The following is a 21651-nucleotide window of genomic DNA, read 5'->3' on the forward strand; positions in this document are numbered from 1 at the left end:
TAGTGAGTTCCAGGACAGCCAGAGCTATAAAGAACTCTTAAAAAATGAAAAGTAATTTGGGAATTTTGATTTATGTAGCATTACTAAGGTATGGAATGATTAAATGCCAATTTAAAATTAGTTAACTTACTGGGTATTCTGGGAGCCATGCAAATCTTAAAATTTTTTTCCTTGTCTTTTCTGCTGCTCATGGTTTTCTCTTGTTACTGTTTATTGTCCTTTACATGGAAGAGTGGGAAATAGAAGATAGCTAATTGCTTTGATGAAGGCTTGTGGATAGAAGTGAAGTAGTTGGCAAGAAGGAGTTTGGTATTATCTGCAGGTTTCAGCATCAGTTAGTAAACAGAACGCTGGCTGATTTAATTGATGACCATGGGTTTTGTTGGTCTAAAAACAAGTGAAACAAAGTTTCCTTTTTTATTGGCTCAATCCTCTGTATAGATATTTCTGTGTCCATGCAGTCAGACTATTCACAAAACACCATAGGGTAATATTGTTACAGCGGAGTTACTAAGCTCTGGAATGCCGTATCTTTAGTTTGTGTTGGGAAACATCTAGGATACTGTTCCCCAATTCAAGGTCTCATTTAGTCCAAGGGACTACACACACTCCTCTTCACAGTTGGTGGTGCTGTCATCGATGGTAACAGTGGTTTTATTTGGTTCTCCAAGCACTGCACCTGTAGGCATCTGGAGAAGCAATTCAAACATCTCTGGACCCTCAAAGGCAGGCTGTGGGAGGTCATCAAGAATTGTCACTCGGAGTCTCTGCACACTCACTCCCGGGCGAAAGTGCAGATTTTGGCTGACACCAATATAGTCTGTTCCCGCTGGTGTAGGGAGGAGAGAAAAGGCAGTAGTGAGACTGGGTTTTTAATGTAACTCTTGAGGCCATGCTGTCTGTGGTTAGTATTATCAGATTCGTGATTGCAGTGGATTCCCAGAAGGGGCGGGAAATCTATGTAAACAAACGTGTAGTTCCCCATTCCATGCCCACGTACCACCCCTACCAGACAAGGCTGTCACCTTCTGCTGACTTCCACAGAGACTCCACACGTTACATGGAAGAGGCAGCTTCAGTTGGAAATAAAAACTTGCCCTTTAAACTCCGTCTTGAAGGTAACATATTTAATGAGGCTCCATGTCTCTAGTTCAGGCTTGAAAGGTCCCAGTTCACTTTTACTAAGCAGTGGAGTCCTGCCGTTCCCTGCCTTGTCTCACCAGCCATTTTGGCAGACTGGCACACCTGACCATTTAGATTCTTGGGGACTTATTTAAAGGACAGTGACAGTCTTGCTGAAGACGTGTCATTTCAGTCTCTCCATGAGGAAACCAGGCAAAGCTGAGTTGAGACATTCTGTATATTAGAAAGACTAGCTCGGCATCTTGGAAAACAGCAGGGTGACGAGCGTTAAAGGAAAAAGGTGTGGGGCTGGGGGGAGATGCTAAGGGGATGGCTCAGTCAGCAACGCGCTTGCCACTGCAGCCAGGAGAATGCTGTGGAAAGCAAACGAGAATGGTGCACTCATTTCCCCTCCCACTGCTGTGATAAAGTACCCTGAGCAAAGCACCTTAGGCTAGGAAGGTTTCATTTTAGCTCCCAATTCCAGGTTATAGTCCATCATTATAGAGATGTCAAGGAACCAAAACCTAAAAGGATAGACATCCTTGGTGAAGGGCAGAGAGGGAACAAATGCATCCTTGTTTCCCATATCCCTCTCTTCTATAGCCCAAGACCCAAATCCAGGAAATGATGCCTCTCACTTTTAGGCTGTGTCTTCCCACAGCACAACACCTGATGAATCTGGCCTCAGAAAGAAGAGTCAGAAAGGAAGCAGGAGCGATGAGGAAGAAACTTTTACATTGCTAGAAATTAAAGAGGGGCTGGAGAGATGACTTGTCAGTTAAGGACAATGGCTGATCTTTCAGGAGACCTGGGTTCCATTTCAGCAGCCACATACATGCCTGCTCACAATCCTCTTCTACTGCAGTCCCAGAGATCTGATACCCTCTTCTGGTGCCAAGCATGTGGTTCACAGATCTTCATGCAATCAAAACACACATATGTAAAACCATAAAGAAATTACCCTAGATACACAGAACACATGAAACTCAAGAAGGATGACCAAAATGCGAATGCTTCACTCCTTCTTTAAAAGGGGAATAAGAATACCCTTGGCAGGGAATAGGGAGGCAAAGTTTAGAACAGAGACAGAAGGAACACCCATTCAGAGCCTGCCCCACATGTGGCCCATACATATACAGCCACCAAACTAGATAATATGGATGAAGCAAAGAAGTGCAGACTGACAGGAACTGGATGTAGATCTCTCCTGAGAGACATCCAGAATACAGCAAATACAGAGGCGAATGCCAGCAGTAAACCACTGAAGTGAGAACGGGACCCGAGTTGAAGGAATCAGAGAAAGGACTGGAAGAGCTTGAAGGGGCTCGAGACCCCATATGAACAACAATGCTAACCAACCAGGGCTTCCAGGGACTAAGCCACTACCTAAAGACTATACATGGACTGACCCTGGACTCTGACCTCATAGGTAGCAATGAATAGCCTAGTAAGAGCACCAGTGGAAGGGGAAGCCCTTGGTCCTGTCAAGACTGGACCCCCAGTGAACGTGATTGTGGGGGGAGGGCCGTAATGGGGGGGAGGATGGAGAGGGGAAGCCCATATAGAAGGGGAGGGGGATGTTGGCCTGGAAACCGGGAAGGGGAATAACAATCAAAATGTAAATAAGAAATACTCAAGTTAATAAAGAAAAAAAAAAGAGATTAAAACAGACCAGACAACTAAACATAAGTGAGATCTTGAGTTGGGTTACTTGTGATTTGAGGCCCGTTGGCGGATTAGACTGTAGGAATGTGTCAAGTTTGTTTCCTGGTTCGATGCCGGTGTTGTAGCTGTGTGAGAGAATATTTGCTTAGCAATCACATGCTGAGTTTTTAGTGATGATTCTAGATTTACCGGCAACTTTCTCTCGATGGCTGAGGGAAAAAGTGTGTGTGACTTGTGGTACTTTTCTGTCAGTTGGAGATGGTTTCACTGAGGAGCATTAAATAAATGACGGCATTAATAGAAAATACACAACTGTGATGAAAACCTCCAAGCAGGGAGTAAGAGAGAGAGAGGACTTCGCTTCCCGTGCGTCTAAGTCACATTTTGGGTCATTCCTTTATTGCGTATTTGTCAACCTCATGTGGCCTCAGTGCCTTCAACTGCAAATGGACATAGTTACAGCTGCTCTCAAGGTCATTGCGGCCACTGGAGACAATAAGTTATGCAGTCACAGCAGCAAGCTATCTGGCAAGCATTGGGCACTGAGCATATAGAGTGAAGAGTACAGCTGTTTATCTATTTAAAAATATGTATTTAAATATTTATTTAAATAGCTTATTTAAAATTATAAATTTATTTTAAAAATACATATGCAAAATGAGTATTACCGTCTGAGCAGCTTCTATAGAGTACCTGGTCTGAGTCATTGTCTCTGTGTCTCTCCTGTTTAGACATGTGAGTCACCCACCACTCTGAAAACCATGAGTTCTGGTCCCCAAGGTAGTAGGACTTCTATGCAAAGGCTAAACCAGTTTAAATGTCTCCTCCAAATTATAAGCCAAAGGGTCCAGTGAACCAGTTTGCCTGTTCAGTTCTTCATTTCATAGACATATGTAGAGAGCAAGAAATGAACCCGTCTGCAAATTAAAGACAGGTGGACAGGTGAGATGGTTCAGTGGATGGAAACCCTTGATGAATTTGATCCCTGAAACCACAGACAGGTGGAGGGAGAGAAGTGATCCCCCAAAACCGTCCCTGGAGCTTCCTGTGTATACTGTGGCACCGTGTCCTGGCACACACATCTTGCACACGCACACACATATGCACAGGTAATTTTTGGAAATGTAATAGATGAACTAGTCAGGGTCATCATTGCTGATTTCACGTATTTCCTCTGATGTATTTAGTGACTGTTGTAATGTCAGTTTTCCGAGTCTAAGCAAACAGGCACTGATCATTTTCTTGAACTATTTCTGGGAATATCATGATACTATGTTCATATTTCATGCATTTTGCTGTGAGTATGTCTGGTTAGTTACTGCAAATGTTTAGATTGTTACTAGATTCTATTTGTTTGTTTACAGGGATTTTGCTTCAAAAGTTATTTGTTTTACGTATGAGAGTATTATCTGCACGCGGAAAGAGGGCATCAGATCCCATTATAGATGGTTGTGAGCCACTATGTGGTTGCTGGGATTTGAACTCAGGACCTCTGGAAGAGCACTCAGTGCTCTTAACCTCTGAACATCTCTCCAGCCCAAGCTTTTTCTTCTATATCAAAGTATTGCCATGTTTTTTAGATACATAGGCTGCTGGCCCTGAGGTATGCTGGCTGGGGGTGTCCTGGAACACTAAAAGATTCCAGCGGAAATGAGATGTCTATTTCTGTTGGGTCCTACTGTTTTCCCCTTTTTTGAGGCGAAGTTTCTCTGTGTAAAGCCCTGGCTATCCTTGACCTGCTTTGTAGACCTTGCTGATCTCCCAGAGATCTGACTGCCTCTGCTCCCCACCTTCCCCCGCCCCTCAGTGCTGGCATTAAAGATGTGTGCCACCATGCCCTGCATCTGGTTTTACTTTTATGATGAAGCAACCAACAGGCTTGCAGGAGGATGTGGGATTCAGAGTCTTCTACACTGGCTGCCAGGTAGACCTTCATTACCCGAATCAGGAAACACAAAGGAAGAGGGCCCGAGAACAATTACTGAAAGACAACAGAAACGCTGGACTTGGAAGTGAAACTCTTCCTTCAAAGGTGACTTAGAATCTTCCTGAAGTTGGACTTGTCCAGCTACTAAGCAGTTCTTTCACAAGACCTCAGCTATTGCTCCTTAGGAGAGAGTTTTACACGACAGGGTCTCCTACTGCCCCGGAACGTGCTGATTCGGCTACACTGCCTGGCCCCGCGCCCGAGGTCCTCCGAGGTGTTCATTGCCTTGCTTATGCGGGTGCAGGGGACTGAATCCAGGTCCTCAGGCTTGGATGGCGGGCACTTTACTGACTGAGCTGTCGCCCCTCCTTATCCCTTCTCCCGCGCCCACCTCATCTGCCCGCTCCAGCCCACATGTTGTTGCTGAGCACTGTAAGGTCTCGATAAACATCCTGAACTTTGGAAAATTTAATCTGAGTTGAGGAAAAGCATTTCGGTAACAAATCAATCATCTAGGCTGCGGTCTCAGGATGCCTTTGCATAGATAAGCTATATGTATATTCTGATAAAGGGACAGAACCAGAGCCCACCACCAACGACCTGGCATGCTGGCCCATGACAGATCAGCCCCCACCATTAACATGAATAGTGATGATATAGCCTTCCCACGCTGCTCTCACCTTCTGCTGCCTGTTGCTCTGTCCTCCTAGAGCGCAGGACAACAGAAGACGCTAGCGAAAGGTCAGTGCCTCTTCTCCAGATGGCTACCTCCACAGAGCCAGCACTTTCCTCAACGTGGTACTCGGAGTATTCAAAGTGCAGAGCGGGCTCTAGGGAGGTACAAAGGGACAAGCTAAGAAAGGATGCGATGGCCTGCCAGGTGTACTTTCTGTCTTTGCTGGCCCATGTGGGCCTAGACATTTGTCCCACCTGCCACACATGTCAGATCACACAGATCACAGGCCTCCTCCGGCAGGGGGAAAAATACCCAAGAAAACAAAAAACCCAGAACTCAAAGAACCAAGTCAGTGGACAACATGCTGTGACTCTTTGGGTTGGGGCTCCACTTCCTCTTCTGTTTAAGGGCTTCCTGTCAAGTAGTAGGGAACTCAGTCGGTCAAGCGGAATCAGGCTGCCAACTACTGTTTTGGAAATGTAGAGGTGAAATTCATGCTTTGCTTTCTCTTAAGAAACAGTTGAGCCACTGTTCCGAATTTGGGGCCAACTACTGTGTATTTTTTTTCCCGTAGTATTTGTTGACTGCAGGGACAGACGGCAATCTGGAGCTGGGACGGTGGGACTCTTGTTAGCTGAGACGCCAGAAAAGCTCCCCAGCGTGGTGGAAGTGGATTTGAGGAGGGAAGCTCAAGGAGGACAGAGCGGGCACCAGCTTCCAGGAAGCAAACATCTTCTAGAAGGAAGGGAACCTTTGATAAAGAGAATGTTAAGATTGGCCAAGTAAATATACTAGACTCACACTCTGACCTGACAACCCAACTATAGTTTATATGATGGTCAGGTCTGGCGAGTATTGTAGGTGAAGCCCCTCTCCCCACAATTAACTTTTATGGTAGAAGGAGAGAGTCGACTTCTGCAAGTGTCCTCTGAGCTGCACGGGCTGTGACACACACTCCCAACAAAATAGTTGGACGACAGATAGAAAGACAGATAGATACATAGGTAGATAAATAAATGTAATAAAATTGAGTTTTAGGAAGTTTAGCTCCTAACACCAGATATATTCTGTCCTAAACGTGTTTTTTTTAAAAGTCAGGAAGCTTCAGCATGGAGGAATAACCCTGGGGATAGAAAGACAGAAAGCCACAGGTACGGAGTCAAGGAGATGGTTCCCTTGTAAGTATACTCAGCGAGAGCGTGTGTTTTAATCCAAGTGAACAAGTGTCGGGAGAGTAGAAGTCAGACTCATTTTAGTCGAACTTAGAAGTGCGGGTAAACTTTACAGAAGGTTCTGCGTGGCATACTGGCCTCTGACCGCACAGTCCGACTTGAGTCTGGTTTTGTTCTTTTCCTCAGAAGTCACCAGAACCATGCTCCATGGAGTTCCTTGCTCCCCAGTTAGACTCAAGAGCTTGTGCTATGCTCCCCATAGCACGAGTGAGTGACTGGTGATCCTCTCTGAGCTGGGGTGAGCTATTTTGACGACTGGGTGTTCTTCAAGGCTTTGATGAAACATTACTGGGAACTGGGAACCCAGGGTTTCAGCTCTGAAAGCCATGTTGAATTTTCTCAGGAAATTGTGGATTCTGTGAGATGTGCTTCGTGGTTTATAACTGTGGGAATGGTCACTGGAAACTGACAACAGGCAGCATCCAGGGAAGGGTGTCCAGGCCACCTTCTGTTTCTGTACCCAAAATTCCAACCCCACCAACTATATAACGTGCTTTGAGCATATTCTGGCTACTCCCCCTTTTGTACTCAGCCCCCTCCCTTTAGCCCATTTTGTTCCCATAAACAGTTTCTCTCCTAGTTTTATGTCTGTACACATAAAACTTCATGGATCTGCCAGGCAGGTCTTTCTTTTTTTTTTTTTTTTTTTTTTTTTAGTTCTATTTTTCAGAGCTGGGGACCGAACCCAGGGCCTTGCGCTTCCTAGGCAAGCGCTCAGGCAGGTCTTTCTTGACAGACATCTCGTGTTGTTGGTCCTCTCTGGTCTTGGATGGATGCAAAGCCAATTTATCTGTTGTGGAAATGTGGTGGCATCTTAGGAAGCCTGTCACTCTCACATCTGGGCATCTCTTGTTTGCAGTTTCTTGATAAGGTTGAAATGTCACCATTTGAATTGCTCGCCTGTCAATCCCACCTAAACCGGAAACATTAGGGGATGCCCTCTGTTGAGAGTGTCCCAGCCTCCAGGTGGCGCACTTGGACCAGAGCAGCTGGTGCTGGCTCGGCAGCGCCTGTGGAAACCTCCCCACTCTGGATAGACTGGGAAGACAGCACAATCCCAGCAGGGTCCTCTCAGTTTTCTGTTCATAAAAGCAGCCAATAGCTTATGTCCTGGACTAGGGTCTTTCAGGCAGAGCAAGACCAACTCCAGAGAGCTGAAGCAGGGGGATTGAAGTCTATTATTATTATTATTATTATTATTATTATTATTATTATTATCATTATCATTATCATTCACTTCTCACTCTCTCTGCTTCTTTTGATTTTTTCATTTTTCCTCTTCTTCTTTTGCTTCTTCCTCTTCCTCCTTCTCTTCCTTCCCCTTCTCTTCCCCCTTGTCCCCCTTCTCCCCCTCTTCCTACTTCTAGTTTTTTTTTTTTTTTTCGGAGCTGGGGACCGAACCCAGGGCCTTGCGCTTCTTAGGCAAGCCCTCTACCGCTGAGCTAAATCCCCAACCCCTACTTCTAGTTTTTTAAGGCAAGGTTTCTCTGTGTAGCCCTGGCTGTCTTGGAACTCTCTGTAGACCAGGCTGGCCTCAAACCCAGAGATCTGCCTCTGTGTATCACCACTACTGGCTTCTCGTTTTCTTTTTTAACTTACTGATTCTTTGTGAGTTTCACATCATGCACCCCAGTCTTGCTCATCTCCCTGCCCCCTCATATCCACCCTTCGCCTTTGCATCCCCCCAAAATAAAACACACACACACACACACACACACGCACACACCCCAAACCAAAGCATAGGAAACATCTCATGGTGGAAGCTGTAATGTTGTCACAGTGTGTCCCGCAGTGTGTCCCTCTGTCCACACAGCTTCACTTGCGAATGTTCTTTGCAATGAGTCTCTGGTTCGAGATCTCTGGCTTCTGTGACACCATCAATACTGGATCCTCACCGGGGCTCCTCCCAGTTATCCTGATGTTGCCCTGTGCCATGGAGATCCTGCGGGTTTGGAACAGCAGGACTGGCCCTTTCGTGCATCCCAACCATTCTTAGATGATATAGATTTGGCGTGAGTCGATTCAGAGTCCTGGAACTGGGCCTGGGTGGTAGATGAGCTGGTCAGCCTTCCCCTATCCAGACCTGCAGGGTGAGCTCTCCAGCAGCTCTGGCTAGGCCACCAGTGCCGCCATCAGCAGGAGGGGGGCAGCTCTCCTGCTCTCTTACCCTCAGGGTCAGCTCACTCAGGAGGCAGACATAAGCAAGATCAGAAGTTCAGGGCTATCCTTGGCTATCTAGTGAGTTTGAGGCAAACCAGAGCTACACGGGACCCATCTAAAAATTGTACAATTTACATTGTAACTGTGAGAGCAAAGCTGATCACCGCTTAGAGCAGAAGGGGGACTTACCGTCCTCTCTGTCAGCCAGGATGGTTACCCTGGCAGTGGGGAATCGGGCTCCCAGCCGCCCTCCCATGGGCAGGCTCAGGGCAATGCTGAAGGACTCCTCCTCTTCGTAAAGGGAGTCGTTGATAATCAGGACCTGGCAGGTCTTCTCGCGCTCCTCCTTCTCAAAGTGGAGCCTGCTCCTATTATCTTCTGGTCTTGAGATGTAATCAGACAGAGATAGCTCCATGGAAGGAATTGTGCCAGCGGCAGAACCTGCAGGCCAACAGGGAAGGTGAGAAGGAACAATTCCTAGTGGGAATTTCTTCCGGGATCATCCGTGTGTTTATGAATAGCGGTCAGCTGAGTTACATCCCTTTCCATTCATGAGTATTAATATTGCAGTTGTCAGGCTTCCACCTGGACTACTATCTTGACATGGTGCACATCTACTGGTCTTTAAGTAGATGCCAAGTTCGAAGGTATTCCACCCCTACCCCCAATAAAAGGGCAGGCTCACCCGCTGGGCCTAAAATTGAGAATAGGCTCAGCTTAACTGGGATGATAGAAAGGCTTCTGGCTGTTAGATAATAGCCATCCCTCCTCATGTGTTGGAGGAGTGTTCTTGTACTGTGGGGAGCTATGTCTTTGTCCTTCCTTGCCGGTCTAAGGCATCTTCTGATTGGTTAAAATGAAAAGCCTATGGCCTACAGCAAAAGGTGGGATCCTAAGGTGGGACAACTGGCAGAGATAGGAACTCTGGGAAGAAGTCAAAGGCTAGAGATTTGCCACCCAGACTTGGAGGAAGTTGGAGACATGTAGAATAGTATAAATTGGTTAATATAAGTTGTTAGTAGGGAATGATGCCTAGCTATAAGGTCAATGGCATTAATTAATAAATAGAGTCTCCATGTCATTATTCAGGGACTGGGATGAGCATAGAAAAGACCCCTTTGGTTACAGTCAGGAGCTTGTGAAAGAGCCCATTCCCTTACCTCTGACAGGAGGGACATATGACGCTATTAACACATACTGTGGCTGCACTTCAAAGCCCACACTGGCCTCCAGGTTCCCTTGGTCCCTACCCACAAGTACTTGCTGTATATTCTGAAGTCCTTGCTCCCCTCCTCCCATACTAGTCGGTTCTCTTTGTAAGAGCGAGGTCGCCTTGTCCACTGTTGTCAGTGTTCTCTCTCTTACTCTCTATCTCCTGCTATTCTCTCCTTTCTCTCAGACAACCCTGCCCATGTCCGTTCTTTTTCTATTTCTCTCTGCTCTAGACTCTTCCAGATGTCTCTGAATATTTTCTCTTATGCACAATAAAAACCTTTCCTTTAACCATATCACGGAGTGGTCATGTTGGCATTTTCTTTACTAACCCCCCTTGTATCCTATTAGCGTTTGGTTGCTATGTGTTCAAAGGCTGAATTCTGTAGGCTAAGATTTGGTTACCCCAAGATTCTAATGTACACCAGCTTTTGCTATGGAAGCCTTGCCCCCAATTTCCCTTGAATGGTCAATAAAAGTTACTGACAACTTGTAGCTGGGCAGAAGAGAGGTGGGTGGGGCAAAGGTTCCCAGGCTTGTGGTCTCAGGTAGGGACCAGGAGGAGAGAGTCAGGAGAGGAGGAAACAAAGTCATGGCCATGAGGGCTGGCCCAAGGCAGGAGCAGTGCAAACGAAACATGCGGTAAGTAACAGATTGGTGTTCGAGGCCGAGGAGGCTTAGAGAGTTGACGTCTGCCCAGCTCAGGGCTTTAGAGCTTACTGGAGTTTTTGAGGTTTCTGTGTCTTTTATTTGGGTAATAGCTGGTTAAAAAGTGAGTGCTGTTGTTTTAGTTTCCAGCATTAGTTGATAACCACAGACTAGGTAAACCACACGAGAGCACACAGTAGGGCAGGTTGAAGTTGGCTTGTTTAGATTAGGAACTAAATGAGCTGAGGATGTAGGGTGCTACGTCTGGTTTAGCCATCAACAGATGGGAGAATGAGGACCAGGAAATTGTAGCATAATTGCCTTCCCTGCTTTCCTATGTCATAGTGACATAGCATTACATACACGGTCATTCACTCTCTGATTAGCGTTCCCTGTCTGCTGTTGTCATACAGATATGAGATTGCCTGTCAGCTTTCAAACAGTGCAGGATTGATCAGGAGACTTTAGCTGGGATTCAGTGCACTTTGTATATTTGCATGACTTTAGGTTTTTGTTTTTTAATTTTTAAATTGTGTGCATGTGTCTGCGTCTGACCCTTTAGTATGAAACTTTAAACTATGAACACAGTCCGAAGAGAGACTGGGCACCTTATTTGATTCTTCAACTGTGTGCTTTACAGAATACCAGCTTTTTGGTATGACTCACTTTATATAAAAGTTTCATTTTGATACTAAAGGATCTTCAATTAATCCTTCCAATTCAAGATTTTAAGGCTCAAACTTAACATGGATAAAATTGTAAAATCTTAATCTTGTAAAAGCTACTAACTTTTTGTAACTGTTAAAGATAATTAAGACAGACAAATTAATGATACATTATTGAATTCTTTAATGACTCCAGAACTATGCTTGGAATCACGCTATGTACAAATGTAATTCATTTACAGGGACACGCTTTAGCCTTCTGTATATGTTGTCAAGGTTAAGCCTTAAGCCAGTAACTAAAAATAAGTAGTTGGTTTAAAATATGGTACATTTAATAGATTAGATGATGGCACTCAAATCTTCAGGGAGATCTGCTAAAATATCATTTAAGGTGTTTAATTAAAAAGGTTTCCCCTGACAGACAACATACCAGCTTTTGGTAGCAGTAGCTGAGGCTGTCTCTAAAGAGGTTGGGCCCCAACACACTCAATTCACAGTTTGCTTCAAGTATGGTAACGCCGACCACTGGGCAAAGAACTGCTCGACTCCTTGGCCACTACCAGGGCCTGCCCAAAGTGTGGACACTGTTGGTTTAACTGCTCCTCTCTGCCTCACCAAGATAAGTAAGTTTTCCCACCTTCCTCTCTGCATGAAAATCTCTCAGATCTTCTAAGTCTAGCTGCCAAGGGTTGATGCTGCCCAGAGTGCCAGCCGAAGATGTATGCTGTCCTGTGAGACAGTCAAACAGTGACAACCTCTGCCCACAGCAAAGGCATCATGGTCACCGGGGGTGATGATGCTGGGAACAACATACGATGACAGGGACTGCCAACAGTAGGCCGGGATGGAGACATCTCAGTAGCCCGCAGCAGCTCTTTGTAAAATCTGGTTGTTCCCACTTCTCCTACCCTTAGCCCTGGACAACGGCTGTATAGATTTCATTTGTGCGTGACTGCCTTTCAGTTGGCCTTGGTGTGCATAATTATTCTATTATGACTTTTCTACTTCTTTCTCCTTATGCTCTGGTGAACTCTGTGAAACTAGATGTTCCTTGATGTTATGATTCTTAAACAATTGGACATTGAGGCCTAGTGGCACAGCACAGCACAGTCCTAATGGCCCAGGTGCATACCGTGTGCTCTCATCTTGGAAACAATGTAATGACTGCACAATGGTGGCTCCAGATTAATGCTTGACTTGCATAGAAACTTTAAAGAAATTATTAGAAAATGAACTAGAGCCAACATTGGGACCCTAAGAAAGGAAAAAGTTATTGAAGTTAGGAATTAAGTTTTATATAACATTTGAGAGTGATTCTTTGATAAGGAAGTATAGAATACATAAAATTATATACTAGTAAACTAAGTCAAAATACTGGAACTCGTACGAGAGTCAAGGAACAGAAAGCTAGCAGAACCACTGAGTTAAGGGTTAATTTGGTTCTTTCTGGCCACTGCCTGGCCGCTTTGCCCATGTCATTTATCATTAGAGCTTCCCAGGAAAATGCAAGTAGCTGACCTCGGAGCTTTGAGCTCTGAAGTATAATAAGTTAAAACTTAAAGTTTAAATAATGATAACTTTACAATTATTATTTTGGCCACAGGCCTGGGAATAGGGAAGCTTGAAACTTTGGGGAACAATTATAATTCTTAGTTCTTTGTGGGATGTGGTTATTCTTTTGAATTTAATTTGGCAATGATTATATAATGTCTTTTTTCTACCTACTTTTGAATTATCAATAAAATACTGGGGCAAGAGAAAGGCTGGAGAGCATGAGGAGAGAATGTGAAGAGTGAGTGAAGAGAGAATGTGAGGTGTGTATGAAGAGTGTGTGTGAGAATGAAAGGGTAATGAACAGAGGTGTGAACGAGTGTGGGAGTTTGAGAAGAGAAAACCGCAATAAAAAAAAAAAAAGCAGAGTGCACAAGAGAATCCAGAGTGCGTGCAGCCTCAAGCTGAGAGAGAGAGAGAGAGAGAGAGAGAGAGAGAGAGAGAGAGAGAGACTTTAAGCCTTGAAATTGCCTGTCAGTTTGTACCCAAAGAGAAGTCTGTGTATATTTATTATGCGCCTTCCAGATATCCCTGCTTCCAGTTGAGAACCCCAATCCTGTGTCGAGGCTGGACCTGGCATGATCCCAGGGTGGTTGTCCGGGTACTGGGCAAGCCTCCGTTATTTTAAATGATACAGAGGCCATTTGGATTATACTTCCTGCTTAAATGTGTCTGTGTCAGATCTCTGTGGTGGTGCTTATGGTGAGCAGTGACTTTTATCAGTTTAGCAGCAGCAAACCTGCTTTAGCTAGCTCCTCCCTCTGAGGCTGCAGCTATTTCCATTTCATGTGTAAAAATCAGGCCTTCCTTTTCCTAGAGTTACTAGGTCTCCTGCTGGGAACGACAGAATCTCAGACAGGTTTGTCTTGCTGACAGATGAGGCTTCAGACTGGAAAAGAGAAGCTGACAAAATGGGTTTCAATATTAAAATTCCAAGCTTTCAAGTTGCTATTACTAACTAAAAAGTTACCTTTTTTTTTTTACTATTTTTTAATTGGATTTTTTTTATTTACATTTCAAATGTTATTCCATTTTCTGGTTTCCCTGATATAAGCCCCCTATCCCATCCCCCTCCCCTTCTTCCATAACGGTGTTCCCCTCCCCATTCACCTGCCTTCCCCCCTCTTCCCCCCCACATTCCCCTACAATGGGGGTCCAACCTTGGCAGGACCAAGGGCTTCTCCTTCCAATTTTAGTATATGTGCTGCCGAAGCGAGCACGGGCTTCTCCTTCCATTGCTACATATGCAGTTAGAGCCATGGGTCTGTCCATGTACAATCTTTGGGTTGTGGTTTAGTCCCTGGGAGCTCTGGTTGTTGTTCTTATGGGACTGCAAGCCCCTTTAGCTCTTTCAGTCCTTTCTTTAATTCCTCCAATGGGGGTCCCATTCTCAGTTCAGTGGTTTGCTGCTAGGATTTGCCTCTGTATTTGACATGCTCTGGCTGTGTCTCTCAGCTGACATCTATATCTGGTTCCTGTCAGCATGCACTTCTTAGCTTCATCAATCTTATCTAGTCTTGGTGGCTGTATATGTATGGGGCACATGTGAGGCAGGCTCTGAATGGCTGTTCCTTCAGTTTCTGCTCCAAACTTCATCTCCATATCCCCTCCTATGAATATTTTTGTTCCCCCTTTTAGGAAGGAGTGAAGCATCCACATTTTGGTCATCCTTCTTCTTGAGCTTCATGTGGTCTGTGGATTGTATCTTCAGTAATTTGAGCTTTTGGACTAATATCCGCTTATCAGTGAGTGCATATCATGTGTGTTTTTCTGTGATTGGGTTACCTCACTCAGGATGATATTTTCTAGTTCATTCCATTTGCTTATGAATTTCATGAAGTCATTTTTTTAAAAGATTTATTTATTTATTATAGATGAGTACACTGTAGCTGTCTTCAGACATGCCAGCAGAGGGCATCAGATCCCATTACAGATGGTTGTGAGCCACCATGTGGTTGCTGGGATTTGAACTCAGGACCTCTGGAAGAGCAGTCAGTGCTCTTAACTGCTGAGCCATCTCTCCAGCCCCGAAGTCATTGTTTTTGATAGCTGAGTAGTACTCAATTGTGTAGATGTACCACATTTTCTGTATCCATTCCTCTGTTGAAGGGCATCTGGGATATTTCCAGCTTCTGGCTATTATAAATAAGGCTGCTATGAACATAATGGAGCACGTGTCTTTGTTGTATGTTGGAGCGTCATTTGGATATATGCCCAGGAGAGGTATAGCTGGGTCCTCAGGTAGTGGAATGTCCAATTTTCTGAGGAACCTCCAGACTGATTTCCAGAATGGTTGTACCAGTCTGCAATCCCACCAACAATGAAGGAGTGTTCCTCTTTCTACACATCCTCGCCAGCATCTGTTGTCACATGAGTTTTTTATCTTGGTCATTTTACTATGTTTAGGTATGGGCCTTGAATTCCTGATCTTTCCAGTACTTTTATCATGAAGGGGTGTTAAATTTTGTCAAATGCTTTCTTGGCATCTAGTGAAATGATCACGTGGTTTTTTTCTTTGAGTTTGTTTACTTAGTGGATTACATTGATGGATTTTCGTATATCGAACCATCTCTGCATCCCTGTGATGAAGCCTACTTGATCATGATGGATGATTGTTTTGATGTGCTCTTGGATTCGGTTTCTGAGAATTTTATTGAATATTTTTGTGTCGATATTCATAAGGGAAATTGGTCTGAAGTTCTCTTTCTTTGTTGAGTCTTTGTGTGGTTTAGGTATAAGAGTAATTGTGGCTTCATAGAAGGAATTCGGTAGTGCTCCATCTGTTTCTATTTTGTGGAATAGTTTGGACAGTATTGATATTAGGTCTTCTATGAAGGTCTGATAGAATTCTGCCCTAAACCCATCTGGACCTGGGCTCTTTTTGGTTGGGAGACTTTTAATAACTGCTTCTATCTCGTTAGGAGTTATGGGGTCATTTAGATGGTTTATCTGTTCCTGATTTAACTTTGGTACCTGGTATTTGTCCAGAAAATTGTCTATTTTCTCCAGATTTTCCAGTTTCATTGAATATAGGCTTTTGTAGTAGGATCTGATGATTCTTTTTTCTTTTCTTTTCTTTTTTTTTTTTTTTTTTCGGAGCTGGGGACCGAAACCAGGGCCTTGCGCTTGCTAGGCAAGTGCTCTACCACTGAGCTAAATCCCCAACCCCTCTGATGATTCTTTTAATTTCCTCAGGTTCTGTTATGTCTCCTTTTTCATTTCTGATTTTGATAATTTGGATACACTCTCTGTGCCCTCTGGTTAGTCTGGCTAAGGGTTTATCAATCTTGTTGATTTTCTTAAGGAACCAGCTCCTGGTTTTGTTGATTCTTTATTAAGTCATTTTTGTTTCTACTTTGTTGATTTTAGCCCTGAGTTTGATTGTTTCCTGCCTTCTTCTCCTCTTGGGTGTATTTGTTTCTTTCTGTACTAGAGCTTTAAGGTGTGTTGTCAAGCTGCTCATGTATGCTTTCTCCTGTTTCTTTCTTTTTGCAGGTACTCAGAGCTATGAGTGTTCCTCTTAGCACTGCTTTCATGGTGTCCCATAAGTTTGGGTATGTTGTGCCTTCCTTTTCATTAAATTCTAAGAAGTCTTTAATTTCTTTATTTCTTCCTTGACCAAGTTATCATTGAGTAGAGTGTTGTTTAAATTCCATGTATATGTGGGCTTCTGTTTTTTTTTTTTTGTTGTTGTTGTTGCTGTTTTTGTTTTTTGTTATTGAAGACCAGCCTTAGTCTGAGGTTATCCGATAGGATGCATGGGATTATTTCTATCATCCTGTATCTGTTGAGGTTTGTTTTGTGACTGATTATATGGTCAATTTTGAAGGTACCATGAGGTGCTGAGAAGAAGGTGTATCCTTTTGTTTTAGGATTAAATGTTCTATAAATATCCATTAAGTCCATTTGGTTCATAACTTCTGTTAGTTTCTCTATGTCTCTGTTTAATTTCTGTTTCCATGATCTGTACATTGATGAGAGTGGGGTGTTGAAATCTCCTACTATTATTGTGTGAGGTGCAATGTGTGTTTTGAGCTTTAGTAAGGTTTCTTTTACGTATGTAGGTGCCCTTGCATTTGGAGCATAGATATTTAGGATTGAGAGTTCATCTTGGTGAATTTTTCCTTTGATGAATATGAAGTGTCCTTCCTTATCTTTTTTGATGACTTTTGGTTGAAAGTTGATTTTATTCGATATTAGAATGGCCACTCTAGGTTGTTTCTTTGGACCATTTATTTGCTTGGAAATTGTTTTTCAGCCTTTTCCTCTCAGGTAGTATCTGTCTTTGTCACTGAGGTGTATTTCCTGTCTGCAGCAAAATGCTGGGTCCTCTTTATGTATCCAGCCTATTAACCTACGTTTTTTTTTATTGGGGAATTGAGTCCATTGATGTTAAGAAATATTAAGGAAAAGTGATTGTTGCTCCCTGTTATTTTCATTGTTAGAGGTGGAATTATGTTTGCGTGTCTCTCTTCTTTTGGTTTCGTTGCAAGGAGATTACTTTCTTGCTTTTTCTAGGGTGTAGTTTCCCTCCTTGTGTTGGAGTTTTCCATCTATTATCCTGTGTAGGGCTGGATTTGTAGAAAGATAGTGTGTAAATTTGATTTTGTCATGGAATATCTTGGTTTCTCCATCTACGTTAATTGAGAGTTTTGCTGGATATAGTAGCCCGGGCTGGCATTTGTGTTCTCTTAGGGTCTGTATGACATCTGTCCAGGATCTTCTGGCTTTCATAGTCTCTGGTGAGAAGTCTTCTGGCTTTCATAGTCTCTGGTGAGAAGTCTTGTGTAATTCTTATAGGTCTGCCTTTATATGTTACTTGACCTTTTTCCCTTACTGCTTTTAATATTCTTTCTTTGTTTTGTGCATTTGGTGTTTTGACTATTATGTGATGGGAGGAATTTCTTTTCTGGTCCAATCTATTTGGAGTTCTGTGTGCTTCCTGTATGTTTATGGGCATCTCTTTCTTTAGGTTAGGGAAGTTTTCTTCAATAATTTTGTTGAATATATTTACTGGCCCTTTAAGTTGGGGGTCTTCACTTTCTTCTATACCTATTATCCTTAGGTTTGATCTTCTCATTGAGTCCTGGATTTCCTGTATGTTTTGGGTTAGGAGCTTTTTGTGTTTTACATTATCTTTGACAGTTGTGTTAATGTTTTCTATGGTATCTTCTGCCCTTGAAAATTTCTCTTCTATCTCTTGTGTTCTGTTGGTGATGCTTGCGACTATGACTCCTGATCTCTTCTCTAGGTTTTCTATCTCCAGGGTTCTCTCCCTTTGTGCTTTCTTTATTGTTTCTTTTTCCATTTTTAAATCATGGATGGTTTTGTTCAATTCCTTCACCTGTTTGGTTGTGTTTTCCTGTAATTCTTTAAGGAATTTTTCTGTTTCTTCTTTAAGAGCTTCTATTTGGTTACTTGTGCTGTCCTGTATTTCTTTAAGGGGGTTATTTATGTCTTTCTTAAAGTCCTCCATCATCATCATAAAATGTGATTTTATATCTAAATCTTGATTTTCCAGTGTGTTTGGATATCTAGTATTTGCTGGGATAGCTGGGCTCTGATGATGCCAAGTAGTCTTGGCTTCTGTTGCTTAGATTCCTGTGCTTGCCTCTCGCCATCAGGTTGTCTCTGGTGATAGCTTGTCTTGCTGTCTCTGACAGTGGCTTGACCATCCTATCAGCACTCCTGTAGACCTGTTTTCTTTCAGCTGGATCTGGGGACCGAGCTCTGCTCTTAGGTGTGTAGGTACTCCTGGTGACTGGCTTTCAGCTCTCTGTGCAGGCAGAAACCTGAAGGGTCCTGCCCCTGACTGCTCCTAGGTCCCTGGCCCAGGGGGCACAGACGGTACTAGGTGATTTCCTCTTGGGTTGGGAATGTAGGCAGAGAGTAGTCTCCTCTGAGTTCTGAGGGTCCAGCTCTCTCCCCCATGGTATTTGGTTGCAGGGAGCTGTGTAGCCAGTTCAGTTCAGTAAAAAGGTACTTTTTACTATTCCTGTATTTAAAAAGAACTTGTGTTTCAATGACTGCTCTTTGTAGCCTATGTATTTATGTATCTGTGTATCTATGTGTCTAAGTATCTATGACTGGATTTAAGAAAGGGGTTAAACTTACATAAGTAAGGAAAGGATTTAAGTTATGTGAAAATTGAGGCTTTAAAATGATACATGATGTTAAGATTTCAAGCCCAGAGTTTGAACATATTAGTCAATAGGTCTCTGATAAACTATTTATCTAGCCTTGGTAACTGGCTACTGTCATAATCTCTGGCTCAAATTTTTAAATTTCCTTGAATAGTTTTCTATGGACCTAAACATGATTCTAACCACTCTGTCCAATCCATGTACATCCAGACCTGCTTCATCATGTTGACAACTTCATGCTTTATTCTTGCCTTGGCTCTGAGGTACCTGTCACCTCCAGCGGTTTATAGACACTTATTAATTTGGTTTTCTACAAATAAGATCTGAGTACAGAGCACAGATAGTGGTCATTCTAATATCTCTAAAACTTTTATAGGGCTGGGGATTTAGCTCAGTGGTAGAGCGCTTACCTAGGAAGCGCAAGGCCCTGGGTTCCGTCCCCAGCTCCAGAAAAAAAGAACCAAAAAAAAAAAAAATAAAACTTTTATCTCTTCTGTCAACTTAAAAAAATCACATAAGTTTCAGGAAGTCCTGACTTAATTTACCTGTTACAATCCACAACCTAAGCCTTTCCACCTACCAAATATCTCTGAGGTGGTCTCTTTCCTTCTCTTGGTTTTGGGACTTCTTTCCAACTGTTAGGACCTCAGGCCTGAAAGTTTCCCAGTGTAACCCCAGGTTAAAGATTCCCCTGCTAAGCTTGTTAACTTTATCTTCTGTCCCTAGTCTATGTCTGTCCCATATGACAGATATCATGCCGGAATTAACTGTGACCTGCAAACTGCTCCAAACAGGCTGCATCATGGCAGCCCAGGTGGTCCTGCAGACCCACCTGGACTTGTTGAAAGCTGGTGTAGACTGGTCCCAGTTGCTTCTGATGAATGTCCCCTACCATTGTGTGACTCCCTATTTCCTCCTGGCCTTTGACCCATATTCCAGCCCCAAAGACTTCCAAGTTTGGAATTTTAACACTTCCCACTGTCTGGCAATATTACCATGTCCTTTGCTCATTAGATGATGATGGGGTGTTTCTATAGACAACCCTCGGCTATTCTGAATTAATGCTTCTGTGAAATTCCAATGATGGTCTTTCAGTTGGTGTCTACTCTTATTTCTTTGAGATAGAGTAGTATTTCTAGAAATCGGTTTTATTTATTTATTTATTTACTTACTTACTTATTTATTTTTGAGACAGGGTTTCTCTGTGTAGCCCAGGCTGTCCTGAAACTTGTTCTGTAGGTCAGGAAGGCTTGGAACTCACAGAAATCCACATGCCTCTGCCTTCCAAGTGCTGGGATTTAAGACATGTGCCACCACTGCCCAGCTTCATTTTTGGACAGCATTGAGCTGTAGCTCAATGGTAGAGTGTTTACCTATCATATAGATGACCGTAGGTTCAATCCACAGTATTGCCAGAAGACAACAATGAAAGTCAACAGCAAAGACAGATATGGTGTTCACACCTGAATGGGTAACACTTGGGTGCAGGGCAGAGGATCAGGAATTTAAAGCCAGTGGATAAAAGTGCTTACGACTAAACATGGTGGCATGAATTCAATCAGGGACCCATATAAGAAAAGAAGAGAAACAAATCCTACAAGTTGTCCTCTGATCCCTACTCATTTGCTATGGTGTGCGCGTGCTACCAACACACGCACGCACGCACGCACACACACACACACACACACACACACACACAACACACAACACAACACAACAAAATAGAGTAAAAATAAACATTTCAAGACCATCCTGAGCGGTACAATGAGACGCTAAGAAAATGAAAGCATGACGCTGTAACTCAGTGGTAGAGACATTGCCTTCCATGGGCATAGGCCTTGGGTTTGAGCCTGTATATCACAGACTCCACAAACAATAAAACCAAGAAAGTATCAACAATAGTATAGGTTTAGAGTCAAAATTGTGAAAAATAGTTGTAATAGTTTATGATTTAGGCAGAGCACGTCAGAGACTGTAAAATGTCTCAATATATTTGACAGGAAACTTTTGAGAAGTGCGAATATCTCCTGTCACTTTCTTCAGTATGAAGTAGTGGTTATAACTAATGAAAGCCAGTAAACAACATTTCTTCATGGTTCTATTTCAGCTCCTGTTGGTTCTTGCTGTCTGTTTCTGCCCTGACTTCTTGTTCTAGAATATTTGGCCATGCTCTAAACCCTGAGATTGTGTTATTTACTGAAAAGCGTTTTTTCTAGTTGTGGTGTGACTCAGCCCTTATTACACACCTTTATTCCCTCTGGCTGGACCACAGACATGCTCTTAGCACACACCTTTAATCCAAAACAATGAAGGTAAAGTTAGCTGATAGAAGGGAGTACCCTTGTTTGCAAGTGATGTCTAATTGAGTGGCAGACAAAGTGGTGAATCAGAGAAAGATTTGACAGAATAATATATGACCAACTCTCATGAGAATAGAGCAGAAAGGAAAGCTACTTAAGAGGCAGTGCAGGCAGAGAGAAAAGAGAAAGAAGGAGGGAGTTTTACCATGAGAGTTTTACAGAGATAGGTGGAAGAGAGAAAAAGCTAGACACAGGTAAAGACAGAACAAGCCAGAGAATGAGGAGCCATAATATTACATACAATATATTGCCAGAGTTAGTATGAAACCAAGCAGAACAATTTCAGG

General features: G+C 43.2%; 1 protein-coding gene across 1 annotated transcript in view; it reads right to left on the minus strand.

Annotated features, from left to right (window-relative positions):
- Positions 1-379: 379 nt before the first annotated feature.
- Positions 380-21651, minus strand: part of Frem3 (FRAS1 related extracellular matrix 3) — a 58296-nt gene continuing 37024 nt past the window's right edge. The window contains exons 6-8 of the mRNA NM_001191699.1: positions 8975-9226; positions 5398-5547; positions 380-829 (exon numbers count right to left, since the gene is read on the minus strand). Coding sequence (NP_001178628.1) covers positions 600-829; positions 5398-5547; positions 8975-9226 — 632 coding nt within the window. The 3' untranslated portion in view covers positions 380-599. The remainder of the gene's footprint in view (positions 830-5397; positions 5548-8974; positions 9227-21651) is intronic.

Source organism: Rattus norvegicus, chromosome 19, assembly GCF_036323735.1.
Source record: "Rattus norvegicus strain BN/NHsdMcwi chromosome 19, GRCr8, whole genome shotgun sequence".
Taxonomy (NCBI): Eukaryota; Metazoa; Chordata; class Mammalia; order Rodentia; family Muridae; genus Rattus; species Rattus norvegicus.